This window comes from Nansenia antarctica (genome assembly GCF_963989245.1).
Source record: "Nansenia antarctica genome assembly, chromosome: 8".
Taxonomy (NCBI): Eukaryota; Metazoa; Chordata; class Actinopteri; order Argentiniformes; family Microstomatidae; genus Nansenia; species Nansenia antarctica.
The window spans coordinates 43,693,899-43,708,898 of record NC_137678.1 but is presented as its reverse complement, the minus strand read 5'-3'; the positions used below and the strand labels follow the sequence as shown (position 1 = coordinate 43,708,898).

The 15,000-nt window shown below is 45.8% G+C and overlaps 2 protein-coding genes across 2 annotated transcripts in view; one reads left to right on the top strand and one right to left on the bottom strand.

Moving 5' to 3' along the window:
• Positions 1 to 9,365, top strand: part of tmem110l (transmembrane protein 110, like) — a gene marked incomplete at both ends in the record, with an annotated part of 13,721 nt that extends 4,356 nt beyond the window's left edge. The window contains 3 exons of the mRNA XM_080537860.1: positions 5,731 to 5,814; positions 6,177 to 6,299; positions 9,231 to 9,365. Coding sequence (XP_080393986.1) covers positions 5,731 to 5,814; positions 6,177 to 6,299; positions 9,231 to 9,365 — 342 coding nt within the window. The remainder of the gene's footprint in view (positions 1 to 5,730; positions 5,815 to 6,176; positions 6,300 to 9,230) is intronic.
• Positions 9,366 to 10,672: 1,307 nt separating this feature from the next.
• The window catches only part of itih5 (inter-alpha-trypsin inhibitor heavy chain 5), a 20,609-nt gene continuing 16,281 nt past the window's right edge, over positions 10,673 to 15,000 (bottom strand). The window contains exons 10-14 of the mRNA XM_080537892.1: positions 14,289 to 14,995; positions 14,122 to 14,175; positions 13,356 to 13,472; positions 12,679 to 13,056; positions 10,673 to 12,466 (exon numbers count right to left, since the gene is read on the bottom strand). Of these exons, the coding sequence (XP_080394018.1) occupies positions 12,213 to 12,466; positions 12,679 to 13,056; positions 13,356 to 13,472; positions 14,122 to 14,175; positions 14,289 to 14,995 (1,510 nt within the window). The 3' untranslated portion in view covers positions 10,673 to 12,212. The remainder of the gene's footprint in view (positions 12,467 to 12,678; positions 13,057 to 13,355; positions 13,473 to 14,121; positions 14,176 to 14,288; positions 14,996 to 15,000) is intronic.

Below are 15,000 nucleotides of genomic sequence, written 5' to 3'. Positions count from 1 at the left end.
TACAGCCAAAGGGAAGATGAAAGGTTTTCGGGAGAGAACAAAGGAGCGCTGTTGTCCTTTGATTAGAGTGGGAACGTCCCCTTTGTTTTGATACCATTCAGTCTCAGACTCTCGTGTTTATTTGTTTGTTTGTGTGATACTGTGGGAATTATTATGAAACTTTATGGGGTTCCTTCTCAGTTCTCTCAGACAGTTGTTTTTGTTTTTCCAGTACGCATTTCTTCGCGACAGACTTCCCCAGCGGTCAATAACAGGGTTAAATCTCAGACACGCAAGGGATACTGAGGGTTTCCCCTCTTCTCTATGGCTTTGCACTGTCTCTCTCTCTCTCCCCCTCTCAGACAGGGGTTCAACAAGTCAAGACAAGTCGTTTCTGTACAAGTTTCTGTATGTAATCCATAACCCCATTCACACATAAGAGCTTTCCCAGTAAATTCCATGGAATTGACCTGGTAAGGGGCATGGGTGAACGAGATTTACAGGGAAATTCGCTCAGGCATTTTCCCTGGTCAAGACCGTGTGTGATTCCATGGAATTTACAGGGAAGGTTTAGGTGTGAACAGAAGCATGAACGTTGCCTGGTCCGGCGCGTAAAGGGTTACGTATGTCTGACGCAAGACGTTTTTACGTGGAACAAGTTAACGATTCACAGCGAGTAGTTTCTCACTTTGTACTTTTGGTTTGGTTGGCTAGTTAACCCACATCACATCAGCCAAAGTAGTGATGAATATAATTCCAACTGGATACTACTTCATGTCCAATCATAGTTAGTTAGCTAGCTTACTTACTTAGCTAGATTACTTATTAAATGCACATGTGTGATATGTTTACGCAGTGCGCACCAGTGGCATTTTAAGTCACTTCCTCGCTTCAACTGTGCTTACTCAGGCCGACAATACATACCGCCAGTTTATTGTTACTAACAATATGTCTAATTCAGTGGCGGCTGGCCAATAGAGGGCGCTAGGGCGCCGCCCCCACCTTCCAACGCAGCCCCACTTCTTGTAAAATATTTTTAAAAATAAACATTGTTTATTCATAAAATGCGGCTGATATTCTGTCGGCGCCTATCAGCATTCATTAAAAATCCTCCAATACAATAAACATTTTATCTGTGTGTGTAAAATTCACTGTGAAAATACATAGGGGAGGAGTCGGGGCGCCGGCCGAATGGCAGTCTATCCAAGTCCAAATACTTTTGGCTTACACGTGAGCTGTAGCAGCGCTCCAATTGGCTGTCTCCTATTTCCCGGCCGGGGCGCAGAAAAGTGCGCCCCGAGCATGCACAGATTATAGGCTTACCTAGGCTGCAGCCTAGGGCCACTACCACTAGGGGTAGTAAAAATAAAAAAATGCGTAAGACTTGAGAGCCCTGAATATCCGGTTGTTAAGTCTGATGTCAAGCGTGACGTTTTGCCATTTCCGGCTCCAAACCAGAAATTCTCCGCACCAGAATACCAGTGTACTACAGCGGTAGAATGACAGTTTAATCGTTTTTTAGACTCGGATCTATTCATACAACAAGGGACGCAGCACTTTCCCGTTTTCCCCATATTGTCAGGGTATTTGAGCCTCGGAAAAGCGCTATATAAATATAATTTATTATTATTATTATTGCGGCATTTCGAAGACAGCGCCTCAGCCAACTTTGGACCCGGAAACACGTCGCGACTTAACAACCGATTTTCGGACAGACAACAGGAGAGGAGAGCAACAGAGAGACAGACAACAGGAGAGGAGAGCAACAGAGAGACAGACAACAGGAGAGGAGAGCAACAGAGAGACAGACAACAGGAGAGGAGAGCAATAGAGACAGTACTGAGGTGAGGTGAGCAACAGAGATAGTTCAGGATGATAACAAACAGTTCAGTATGACAGAGACAACTAATAGAAAGACAACTGTATGATTATAGAGTTTACATGTTCAAGGAAATATTGTATGATAATAGAAAGGTACACTTTAATTTAATTAAAGAAGTAACAAAGAACACATTTATTATCACAATTGCATTGTGTTCCATGTCTTTCTCCATTGAATAAATAATGCCTAGTTGAATGGCTAAACAAGACAACTGTCTAGACAGTACTGCTAGAATTATTCACCTTACCGCTGCACAGATAGACAAAGGGTATAAGTCCATTCTGTTAACATTAGGTCTACTCTGCTAACAAAGACTATTCCAGTTGATTTGTCAGTTGTTGTGCATTATCTTTTTGTTGTGTTTGCAGTTTGCCCTTTAATAAGTTATATATACAAATAATCAAGTTATATATATATTCTCATGCTAAAATCGACTGTAAATCCAGATTTTAAAGTTGATATTCTTCCCCGTGGAGCATGCCCCCATAACCTGTGCCCCACCCAAAATGTTTATCACCAGCCGCCACTGGTCTAATTGAATTAACTCATATTATGCTTACCATGACCAAGTTCTCCCATGCTGTGCTTTTGGACTAGTATAGTATGTTTATATCAACGGTAATTAAGTGCTTTAGTTGACGAACAAACTTGGTGATGGTAAGCATAATACCAGTTAACTCGCTGTTAAATTAATGTGAAAAATATGATGATAAATACATATAAAACGGAGGTATGATCACTATTGCGTATGTCATTTACACACACCCAACTGTGCTTGAACCATAGCAACTGCCGCTCTTCCTCTCATAATATGATGGCAGTCTCACGCGCCTGTCTCGTTCGAATTCACGTCTACTGCGTTCCAGTTCTGCATCCAGTTGAATACGTGATTCAAGTAGCTCGTGCAAACCTGGGAATGCCATTGACATGTGTGAAAAGTCACAACACAGGAATTTTAGGGCATTTAGCTCATGTGTGAACAGCGAAAATCACTGCCGGTCCCGTGTTGGGATTCCATGTAATTTAATAAACATGTGTGAAAAGGGCTATAGTGTTATAGGCTATTTACAACAGTTAGTTCCGACCAAGTAATTTGATTGGACAAGAGGCATTCCATGAGTGCTGATATACAGTATAACAGCACTGGGACTTTTAACTATATGTATCACTCCGAAATGACCGTTAATACAAAGTAGCTAGCCTGCAGATGTTTGTGTTCAGGTTACTAGGCAACAGTCCAGTTGCGGAACAATTTTTTGTTGGAGTCAAAATAAATGATTAAATAAACAAACACATCATAATCTGACTTATTACTGTTAACTAATAAACAAACAAATCATAATATGACTTATTACTGTTAACTAATAAATTGTGCTGTAGAACTGCTGTATAAAAGCCTTTTATACAACACATTTTTTTGTTGACGGAGCCAAAATAAATGATTAAACAAACAAATCATAATCTGTTGTCACTTATTATTGTTAACTAATAAATTGCGCTGTAGAACTGTTGTATGAAAGCAATATCACACTCAAGGTCGTGCTGTTATACTGAATATCAGGCCTGTGGCCTCGTACCTACGACCGAATCACAGCCGTGCTGATATTCAGTATAACACCAGTGTTTCCCCTAGGTTTGCTGCCTTGGGAGGGTGGCATGGATCCTCCAACCCCCCCCCCCCCCGTTGTGAAATGTTAATTTCTCCTCACCCCCGCTCTTAGTAACAGAACAAGTTATCTCTGTAATATCATAATATCAATTATGTGACTAGAACAAATATGATAATTTATAGACTTTATTGTTGAGCCACAAAGCCATCACTTATTTTTATTAATTGTTTTACTGTTTTGACACTACAACAATCTTGACTTCACTATCTGTCCACTTTCTCACCTGGTTCTTCCTGCTCTTGCTCTCTCACTCTCTCTCTCTCTCTCTCTCTCTCTCTCTCTCTCTCTCTCTCTCTGTGTCATCTCCATCCTCCTCTCTCCCTCTTTGCACTGACAATCACACACAAACATATGTGACAGGGTCTGGTTAAAAAGTCTGCAAGTCTGGCAACATAATTTTTCAGTTTTTTTACTACCTTTCATTATCTACCTGTCATCTGTCAGTGATGACATGCTGACATGTTTAAATAGCAAAAATGTTTTGCTAATTCAAGATTCATGTTTTTTTATTGCCATGTGTGTCAAACGTTTATGACATCCTATTACAAGTAATGAAGGGGGGTGCTGAGGGTGCTGCACCAGAACCATAGGTTCTCAAGGCTACTTGTGGTCTTGACTACCTGTCCACTTTCTCACCTGGTTCTTGCTGTCTCTTTGGTGTGCTGACTCCATCCTGCTCTCTCTCCTCCTCCTCTCCCTCTCTATCCTCCTCTCTCCCTCTTTTGCTGTCCACCGAAAGGCAAACATAACAACCAGAATATGTATAATCTAATAAGAGGTATAAATTGATCCATATCAATGTATAACATCATTCTAATTGTATATTGGGTTGCTGTGGGCAATGCAGTCAGATAATGTCATTTTGACTTGACTCTCACCTGAAAAACAATCTTATGTCCATCTATGGAAAAACAGACATTTCCAATGAGTGAGGGTTTGTTCCAATGCTTCAATCCACTTTTTTATTGTATTTTATTACCATAAAGCCCAATTCTAGCAGAATAAGACATATTGTATTATTACTACTACCATCTATTATTACTAATCACCTCTGAGCTAGCTAGCTAGCTTGCTAGTTCGTTAACACTATTCACACAATGGAACTAGACACTTTCTAGTCACCATGGAACTACAATCAGACACTTTCTAGTTAAGTCACAATAAAAACAAACAATTTGAACCAATGTTTTCTGTCAGAAATTCAGAAATTATATTTGCTACGGTTACTTACTTTCATCTGCTGACCTCTCCCTTTCTCTCCCTCTCTCTCTCCCCCTCTCTCTCCCTCTCTCTCCCTCCCTCCCTCTCTCCCTCTCTCTCTCCCTCTCTCCCTCCCTCTCTCTCTCCCTCCCTCTCTCCCTCCCTCTCTCACACTCGCGCTAAACAATTATTCTCCGGGCGAAGCGCGAGACTACTTGCGGACCAACGAGGTGCGTGTATGTAGGCTACTGGACCGGAGTGTGTAACATCATGACTGTAATTGGGCTAGAATGATTTCAGAAAATAATAATAATAATAATGATAATAATAATGATTATTCTTTTTTAGGTCGTGCTGAGATGAAATTTAGGGATACTCAAGCACCCCTAAAAAGCGTCTAAAATCGTCCATATCGCCAGATTCGGGTTTGGGTGCGTTTAATAAACGCGGGAAGTTAGCCTGCTTGTCAGAGGTTTGGGGTCTACGTCCATCCATTACTAAAACTATTATTGTTGGCCTTTATTTGCACTTACAGCAGAGACGAATGGCTTGTTTGAGATGAGCACGTCAGAGCGTGTGTGTGGAGGGAGCTGAGCCCCGCCCTTCGTGAAACGTGGAGACAAGCGGACAAGCGTGGCAGCAAAACGCACCGAGGAGAAACATATTAAATGAGGGTGCACATAAATTAGGCAAATGACACAGAATAAACATATTTCGACCACATAATAAACATATTTCGGCCATATACAACTGGGAGAAAAATATTATTATAAAAAAATAAAAAAAATAAAAATAAAAAAGAACCGAATTGACATTGAACATTTTTCTTGCGGGGGCGGCCCGCCCCCCCAAGGCAATGGTAGGGGAAACACTGAACACACTCCCTCTCGTGTGATATTGCTTAAATGTGTTATAGGTCAGACTGTGTGTGTGTGTGTGTGTTATTATATTGTGTTTGTTTGTTTGTGTATCAACCTTCTCTGTGTGCTGCTGGTCCAGTTGCAGGAGGTGCTGCTGGACTACATCCCCGACCCCCAGGTGGAGCTGGTTCTGGTCGTGCTCATCGTGCCCTTCATCGTCAACGTGAGTCTGACGTGCGCTCTCCACACGGCTTAACGCCTCGACGTACTTCTACGATGCTCACATTGTGTTGTATCCCCAAGGAGCTCCTGTAGAGTTAATATAGATATTTGTGATTCATTTGTATAGGGTGGAATCCTAACTCGAGGTCCCAATTTGTAACTCTCCCAACATTCACCTACGTTTTGCATTGATCTAAATGGGACATTTGTGGGACGATATGTCAAGTTCAGGCATGTGGACCTCGAGTTAAAGATTCACCCCTGACAAGAATGCATGTCGGCTGCCGCATGCTCAGTCATTGGTCGGTTTATCCGCTGCTGCTGCTCCCGGTCCTGACCGACTCTCTCTGGCGCCCCCTGTAGTCGGTCATGTTCTGGGTGGTGGACAGCCTGACGATGAGGAAGGACAAGACGCTGCAGAGCCTGGACGACTCGTGCGACTGCGTGGAGAAGGCGCGACCGTGGGCCACCAGTGAGGAGTCACGGGTAAGGCTGAACAGAACGGTGGCCAATCAAAGGCCTTAGATCCCAACCCTCTCCTCTGAGGGCTACTGCCGGGTTACAAAGCAGTTGGCCCGTGGGACTACTGTGTCTTTCCCACCAAACACGGAACACTCCACGTCCCTACGGGATGCAGACTGAAGACATGTGGAGCTGTTTGTTGAGCGAGGTGTGTGTGTGTGTGTGTGTGTGTGTGTGTTGTGATGCTAATGTGTATCTTATCGTCACAGTAATTTTGCCTGTCTGCACCTGTTGCCTCTCCCTCTCCCCTACACGCACACACACACACACACACACACACACACACACACACACACACACACACACACACGCAGTGTCTGCTCTGGCTCTGAAGGGTAATTGGCCCATATGGTTTGTGTCCAGGAAAGATTGAGTCAGGGAGCTTTCTCTCTCTCTCCCCCCTCCCCTTTCCAACTGTTTGTCTCCCTACATTTTTTCATTCAATTTATGTGGTATTTTCTTTTTGTGGGTCAGTTCCACGTTCTTCGTAGGTTAGATAAGGGCATGTGAAATTGACATTTCTCAGAAAGAAAACAATTTCACCATTTGTTCCTGTTACCGAAAGTATGAGTTTTGAAAGTCAGTGAGATGTTATTAACATTCTTTGTTAATTAAGCCCCATATCTGAGTGTTATTGACTATCATCCCCAAGTACACACCCCATGTACACAGACCACCTACCCTTAAGCACACAGTCACTTTACTCAATACTTCCTCTTCCATCCACTGCCGCCAAGTGCAATACTTGCAAATTCTATTTCTCTAATTTTCTTAATATATTATATATATATTAATATGATATATTTGTTCTACTTCTTGTATTGCTCAATTTGTCTCTTGTCTTATTTGTCTCTTACAACTATTGTGATTTGTCCTAATTGTCTCACTATTGCCACTTTATTTCTCTTGCCTTATTACCTTATTTAAGCAATATCACACGAGAGGGAGTGCTGTTATACTGAATATCAGCACGGCTGTGATTTGGTCGTAGGTATGAGGCCGCAGGCAGAGTACCGAAGATACTGTTGTATAAAAGGCTTTTATACAACAGTTCTACAGCACAATTTATTAGTTAACAGTAATAAGTCATATTATGATTTGTTTGTTTATTAGTGAACAGTAATAAGTCAGATTATGATTTGTTTGTTTATTTAATCATTTATTTTGGCTCCGTCAACAAAAAATGGTTCCGCAACTGGACTGTTGCCTAGTAACCTGAACACAAACATCTGCAGGCTAGCTACTTTGTATTAACGGTCATTTCGGAGTGATACATATAGTTAAAAGTCCCAGTGCTGTTATACTGTATATCATGGAATGCCTCTTGTCCAATCAAATTACTTGGTCGGAACTAACTGTTGTATAATTGTCTTATAACTACCACCACTTTATTTCTCTTGTTGCTTCATGCTGTTGTCCAACTGAAGCCTAAGAACTTAACTTTCTGATACTTGTAAAATGGCATGAAACAATAAACTTGAAACATGAGCCGTCTAAATCTGACCGACTGCTCAGCAGTAGCTATGTGTAGTGTTATGATGACCTTCAAGTCGAGTGAAGCGTCTTCGGCGGTGACGAGTTGTTGTCTAGTTGTGTTTCCTTAGACATTTTGAATTGTGAATTGATAGAACGCTCTGTGGTGGGAGTTCAGTTACTATGCTTCATGGTTTGGATTGTGTTGGGTAATTATGTTATTAGTGGTGAAATGTCTCCAGTGGGTGTTAGGGTGTCAAGTATGTGTGGTGTTTAGGCTGTCTGTGAGTGAGACATTACGAGTAGTGAGAGGCTCCAACAGAGCTCTCCTTGTGAGTTGTTGGAGTCAGAGAGAATGGACATCCTACACAGAAGTTAGTGTCCTTGTGTGTAGCTAGTTACTCACCCTCCCCATTGAGTCATGGACACACACACACACACACACACACACACACACACACACACACACACAGTGTGCCCTCTCTCTCTCTCTCTCTCTCTCTGTGGAATCAATGACTGTGACTGAGTGACATGCTCACAGGGACGGGAGTGTTTCTCTCTCCTCCTCCACCCTGGGACTTTGCCAGACAGCCACAAATCATCCCTTCATCCCTGGAAGACAAGTGACATTTGGGTTTTGTTCCCCTGCTCTGATGTTATGGAAAGCAGAGAGGGGTGGAGGAGGATGAGAGAGACAATGGAAAGAGAGAGAGAGGAGGGGGGGGGGGGCATTGATTAGGGTGAAGTGCTGGTGTGAGGAGTTGAGCCCATGGGATTGGTTGAGTCCTGCAGTGTGCTTTGAGTATTTACATCCTTTACTTACACGCACACGCACACACACACACACACACACACACACACACACACACACACACCATCCACATTTTGCAGTAAGTGTCAGTCTGCCCTCTGTCTCAATGTTACCGCTTCAAGATGTTCTTCTGTTATTTGGAAAGGTCTCAGATCAGTGAGAGAGGAGAGTAGTGTAAACCTCCATTGCACCAGTCTAATCCAAGATGTCTAACACACACACACACACACCTGCACACACACACCCACACCTGCACACACTTGCACACATCATGGTAGTATTGTACAACGATGTGTCCAGCCTTGACATATGGGGGTTTATTATTTCATAACAGGGTTCCATAAAGTTTTTTCTGGAGTTTTTTCTGGAATTCCACTCATTGGGAATTGTATGTGGAGCCCAGCAGCCCGGGGAGGGTTCCAGACTGGGAGTAGAGAGTGATTTTACAGCCTTGAAGAAGGAATAACAAGATACAGACCCAGGCCAGGGGCTTGGCTGACTACTACTGGCGTCTGTGTGTGCGTGCCTGTGTGCCTGTGTGTGTGTGTGTGTGTGTGTGTGTGTGTGTGTGTGTGTGTCTCAACTAACATGCGTCTCTCTCTCATGTCTAGGTTCTACTGACTATAGAGACAGACACAGAGAAGGAAGAGGAGGAAGAGGAGCATCATGGGTGGCATGTTGGACAAGAGGAGTCCCACCTGGACCCCAAAGGAGGGAGGATGATACCTGGCTGGGTGGAAGTGTAGCGCAGGTACCCCTCCCCCCCACCCCCAACAACAACACACACACAAACACACACACACACTCAAGGGTTTCCCTATCTCACTCAACACAAAGGGCTTAAACACTGGTCTTGGCACACACTTCCTGGTGCCTAAAACCTCCATTGATAAGAATGTCACTACTTGTGAGAGAATGTCACTACAGCACAATGTATTGTAAAGGTGGCTTAGCTCGGTCTATGAGGATGTTGAAATGTTTTTTTGTTTTTTTAAAGGTGTGTGTGGATGTAAAAACTCCTCGCTTTTAAGCCTCACAGCCGGCTCTCTCTGTTTACAGAGGAGCGCTTTCAGAGTGACTATAAAAAGCTGTTATTGATGCACATAAGTACAGAGCGCAGAGTCAGCGTGAGGGAACACGACGGCGATGATGAAAGAGGGGCAGGAGTCGATCTGTCCTCACCTTCTGGGGGGTGGGAGTTTTTGGGGGGTAAAAAAAGGTGTTGGATCTCCAAAGAGCTCTTCATGTCATCAACTTCCAAAGAGCAACACAAAGTAAAGAGAGAGAGAGAGTGTAGTTTTCTCCTCTCTCATGTTGTTCTTCTTCATCATTATAACTGCTTCAAAGTGCCAACTATGCGCTGTTTAATAGCCTGTCATTTAACATGCAGGCCTTCGGGCCTCCTACTGCGGTTCACTCGGGGCCTCTGTCCCGATGGTCCGCCGTAGCCGCCTCCTCCTCTTCTAGTCTCTTCTCCTTCTCCTCTGCTGACGGGTGAAAGGACTGGATAGGTGTCGGCCATATTGCTTTTACCTGACAGGACAGGTGGTCAGGCAGGACAGGAGACTGTTGTCAACCTGTAATTGAGACAGCAGCTGCTGAAACCAGGAACAAGTCGGCGGCCGATCAAATGTTCTGACTTTTATTCTGAAAAATGTGAATGGATTTCCATGTTGTTGAAAATCAACGACACACTCGCTAGTCAACTAACACAGCTTGTTTGGTGAGCCAGTGTTGATGTAAAGCAGTGTTATAGTTAACTAGGTAGTAGTGGGGATTACTCACCGAATCCATTGCATTGCAATGTTTTGGCTTGACTAGCGAGTGTGTCTGATTTTCCACAAAGTTCAAATTCATTTACATTTTTCTGAATAAAAGTCAGAACAGAAGTGGTTGCCGACTTGTTCCCGGTTTCACCAGCTGCTGTCACATGTTGCTGTTACCTGACAGAACAGGGAAACGTCTTTCTGTGTGGAAAAATGACCAACTCGTTTCACATTCCGGCAATCTGGGATAGATTTGGATTTATCCAAACTTTTATGATCGTCCTACATTACTATAGGTTCCATGGAATTGTTAGTGATGTATTTATTTTATTTGTTTATTTATATTTTACATATACAGTACTTGATTGATGCATTACTTGAGGTCAAATCTGTGGTCGTGATGACCGTATTAATGGGAGGAATGTCTTAAACACAGGAAATGGAGGAAATTCAAATGGGTTTTTCAGAAACATAAGGGTCTAAGAGAAATAGGAACAGTCAATACAGCTATCTATGATCCACAAACAGACAAGTGTTTTCCATCATTGAAGATGATAATTTTTGCTAATTTTTTAACATAACATGTCTCGAACCTTATACTGTTAATGCTACAAAGAGAATGGATAATTCTCATATCTTTTGTCTGCAATCATTTCTGTTCAGTCCAATTTGAACAGCTGCTGTGAGGACCAGTGCCACTACACTATGTTTACATTTGTGATGATTCTTACTCGCTGTTGAAAAGTCTTACACTTTAAATGCTCCATCTATAATATATTTTTATTTTATGTCCAATGTATTATGCGTTTGTACATACAGAATTCTGAATTTTGGAGGATGCCATTTGTTGAACATGTTTGTCAATATATATTATCAACCATGGAATAGACAGTGCCATGTCGCCTGATTGTCTCCACCTTCATACTTCTTCACACCTTCTTCAATAAAGAATCATGATGCAAAGAAAAAACACGAGTTAAATTCCTTTGGTGGCCCCCCTTAATGTGATGACAGACCCCTGGGTGGGACACGCAGGAGCACACCTGTGTGGGAGGGGCCAGAAGCCCTGTGACCCCGGGCTGATGACAGGAGGGGGAGGGGGCGTGGGGAGGTTATTGCAGGGGGCTCGTCATTGGAGCAGGGACGGCAAGTAGTATAAGGGGCTTGTAGGAGGCGTGTCTGAGGGGTGACCAGGTGTGATCCTGAGCCCAGTGTCGCCGTGTTCATGGGTGTTGACGTGGACCTTGTTTGCCCTCTGATGAACCCACACACACACCTTGAAAACAGAGCCTGCCGGAGACGGCCGAGGTGGTTCTGGGTGTGGTTGGTTCTGACTAACTCCAGGGTGGTGGGTTTGATTTTGACGATGTCTACACCTTTCCAAAAAAAAACTGTTTTGTGTCATCGTCTCTCGCTTATCAAGCTTCTCAGAAAATACTTTTTGAAACACATTTTGAAAAGGTTATGATGTATTTACAACATTATTATTATTATTATTATTATTATTATTATTATTATTATTATATACTGTATAATGATATGCACAAAACAATGTCCTCATTACAAAATGGTACAAAAATATATTCAAGAGTACTGATGGTGGTTACTCAGCCCAGGTACTGCTGAGAGAGGCAGAGGAACAAGGGTGGGGGTTCAGAAATGAGAGGGCACTGTTTGGGAGTTAGAGAGTGGATGGTAAAAGGACATGGTTTAGGATACAAGATTATGGATGGAGTGTTCAGGGGGGCACAGAGAGAGGAAAGTGGGGGTAGCTAGTTCATGTTTGGAGGACAGGTCCATTCGCAGGTCCCTGATTGGCTTCTAGTCCTAGGCTCCGTTTGTCCCGTGGGGCCAATCCCCTGTGTCGAACAGGTGTGACACCACATAGTCCTCGTACTGGCCGTCGATGAGCTTGGCCGCGTTGTTCTTGGCGAACCAGCAGTCCACGCTCTGTGTCCCGCTGTAGATACGCCTGGTCTTCGCCACCACGGGCACCGAGCGCCCTTTGACCTTCAGGACGGGTGACGTGCCGTTGTCTCCCGCGGCGTCTGAAAGTCCCACGTCCTCATACAAGAACTGACCTGGAAGCAGAAGTAGAAGAACCAAAGAGTCAAAAATGGAACATAACCCCCCCCCCCCCCCCCCCCCCGGAGACAAAAAATACAGAAACCGTCGCTTCGTTCTCACTGAGGCTCCGTTCCATGTCAGCCTCCAGTCCCTTCCCCCGACCCCCCCCCCACCCCCACCCCCACCCCAACCCCCTCCTCCCACCTCCCATAGTGAGCTGACGTACCGAGCAGGCCGTGGGAGTCGTGGGACAGCCCCTTGCTGTTGGAGATGTAGAACCCCAGGTGGTCTCTCTGGTAAGGGGCGGGGTTCTTATACTGGTGGACCAGGATGACGAAACTGACGGTCCCGCCGATGGTGACGGTCACGTTGGACTTCCCCGCGATCGCCACCGCCAGGGCGCCGCTCTCCACGGAGACGGTCTTGTCGCAGGGCAGCACCATGCGGTCGTGTCCGTCCAGGATGACCTTCTTGGGCGTGATCTCGATGTAGGCGTGTTTGGGCCGCTCCAACACGAAGGTGATGGTGCTGAAGTAGGTCCGCTGCTGCTTGTGGCTGCCCGGCGGCGCGGGGGCGCCTATCAGCTTACCGTTCACTGTGACGCCTAGACACACACACACACGCACACACACACACACACACGCACACACACGCTATAGAATACACAGCACAGAAACCAGCAAGTCGTACCAACATAAATCGCCAGAACCCAGAGAGCAGAGACACTTAACGGAATGTTCCAGTAGAGTGTGCACCACCACCGATGCTCTTCACTAACACTACTGCAGTTTGATCTGATCTTAGCATGGTTGTTATCGCACTGATTTGATTGATTGATTGATTGATTGATTGACTGATTGATTGACTGACTGACAGGAGTGGAGGAGGAGAGGGGAGCCTCACCGGAGTGCTTGTGGTCAGACACCAGTCTGAGGACGTGCCCTGGCTCCCCGTTGATGTTGAAACACACGGTGAGTTTACTGAGGGGGAACTCCACCACAAAGTGGGGGTCGCCGTCCGCTGTAGGTGGGGGTGGGGGGGTAAGTTAGAGAGAGTCAGAGGGAATCTTAAGAACATGGGGGGGCATTGACATATTATGTTGGTATATAACTGTGTGTGCGTGAGAGTGAGTGAGTGAGTGAGTGAATGAGTGAACGACAACAGCCTTGAGTTGAGAAGAGAAGAGGAAATGAGTGGAGATGAGAGAGCAGCAGTAATGACAGGGTCATTAACACTCCTCGTCTCTCACGTCTCACGTCTCCACTCTACTGTTACTGTGTGTGTGTGTGCGTGCGTGCGTGCGTGCGTGCGTGCGTGCGTGCGTGCGCCACCCATTCCCAGTGCTGGTATTTCAGTTTAGACCCCTGTACATTCTCTATGTCTCTAGGCTACAGGTACAGAGGCATGTCTTACCCCCCTGTATGTGTCTGGGATGATTACTGTGTCTGACAGGGCTCTAAATGACAGGCCGCCCACAGAGGGAGTAAGGAGAGTCTCCAGTACCCCCCCCCCGCCCTTTCATGTCCCCTCACACAGCCTTAGAACCACTTCACAGAGATAGCGGAGATGGGAGAGCAGCATAGCTATACACACACTCACACACACACACACACACACACACACACACACACACAGACACACACACACACACACACACACAGAGAACTACCTGATGTTCTTGAGATGGTTAAGGATTTTTGGGCAGGCCTCCTCACGAATTCTCCTAAGGAACAAAAACAAAGTGAGTTTTCTTCAGCGAGTCACACGTCCCCCCCGTCACCGTTCCAACAAGAGGAAGGTATTCGACTGTTTGAGTTGAGATACCAGTAGCCTCACCCGTCGTCTTGGTGGCCATGGAACCGAACCTGCCCCCCGTCTTCTTCTTCTCCTCGCCCTTCTGGCGCGGTCTCTTGGGCGTGTCGTCCCCCTCGTCTGACAGCTCATTGGCCGAGGAGGCGGCGGAGGAGTGAGCCTCCGGGGGGAGGGTGGGGGCGGGGGCCATGGTGCCGTCAGCCAGGACCTGGGGTCTCTCCACCACCAGGCTGGTCAGAGGGGTGAGGAAGTGGTAGGTCAGGGACAGGTTGGTGGCCTGCTGGGTATGCGCCTCCCTCTCTCGACTGGTCTGACTGCGCAGACGCGACTTCAACCCCTCCTTCACGCTCAGGAAACCCCACACGCGCTCCACGAAGTCCTCCGCCACCGACACCCCTCCCCCCGCTGACCCCCCCCCTCCCGCTGACCCCGCCGTGACCCCCGAAGCAGCCGCCTGGGCCTGGGCCGCCGCCCTCACGTGTTGCTCCATCTCCGTCTGCCGTTGCCGCAGCGGCACGTCGGTCTCCAGGACGATGCTCTTGTCGCTGTTGCTGGCGGTGACCTGGACGTGGAGGGAGTCGGCGCTGCGGTTGGTCAGCTTTCCCGCCACGACGATCTCGGTGCCGTTGAAGTAGTTAGTGAAGAGGTGCTGGGTGACGTACTCGACCGAGTCGTCGGTGTAGTTGATCCTGATGTCCGACAGGAGGGGGGTGCCGATCTCGTCATAGAACCTTGA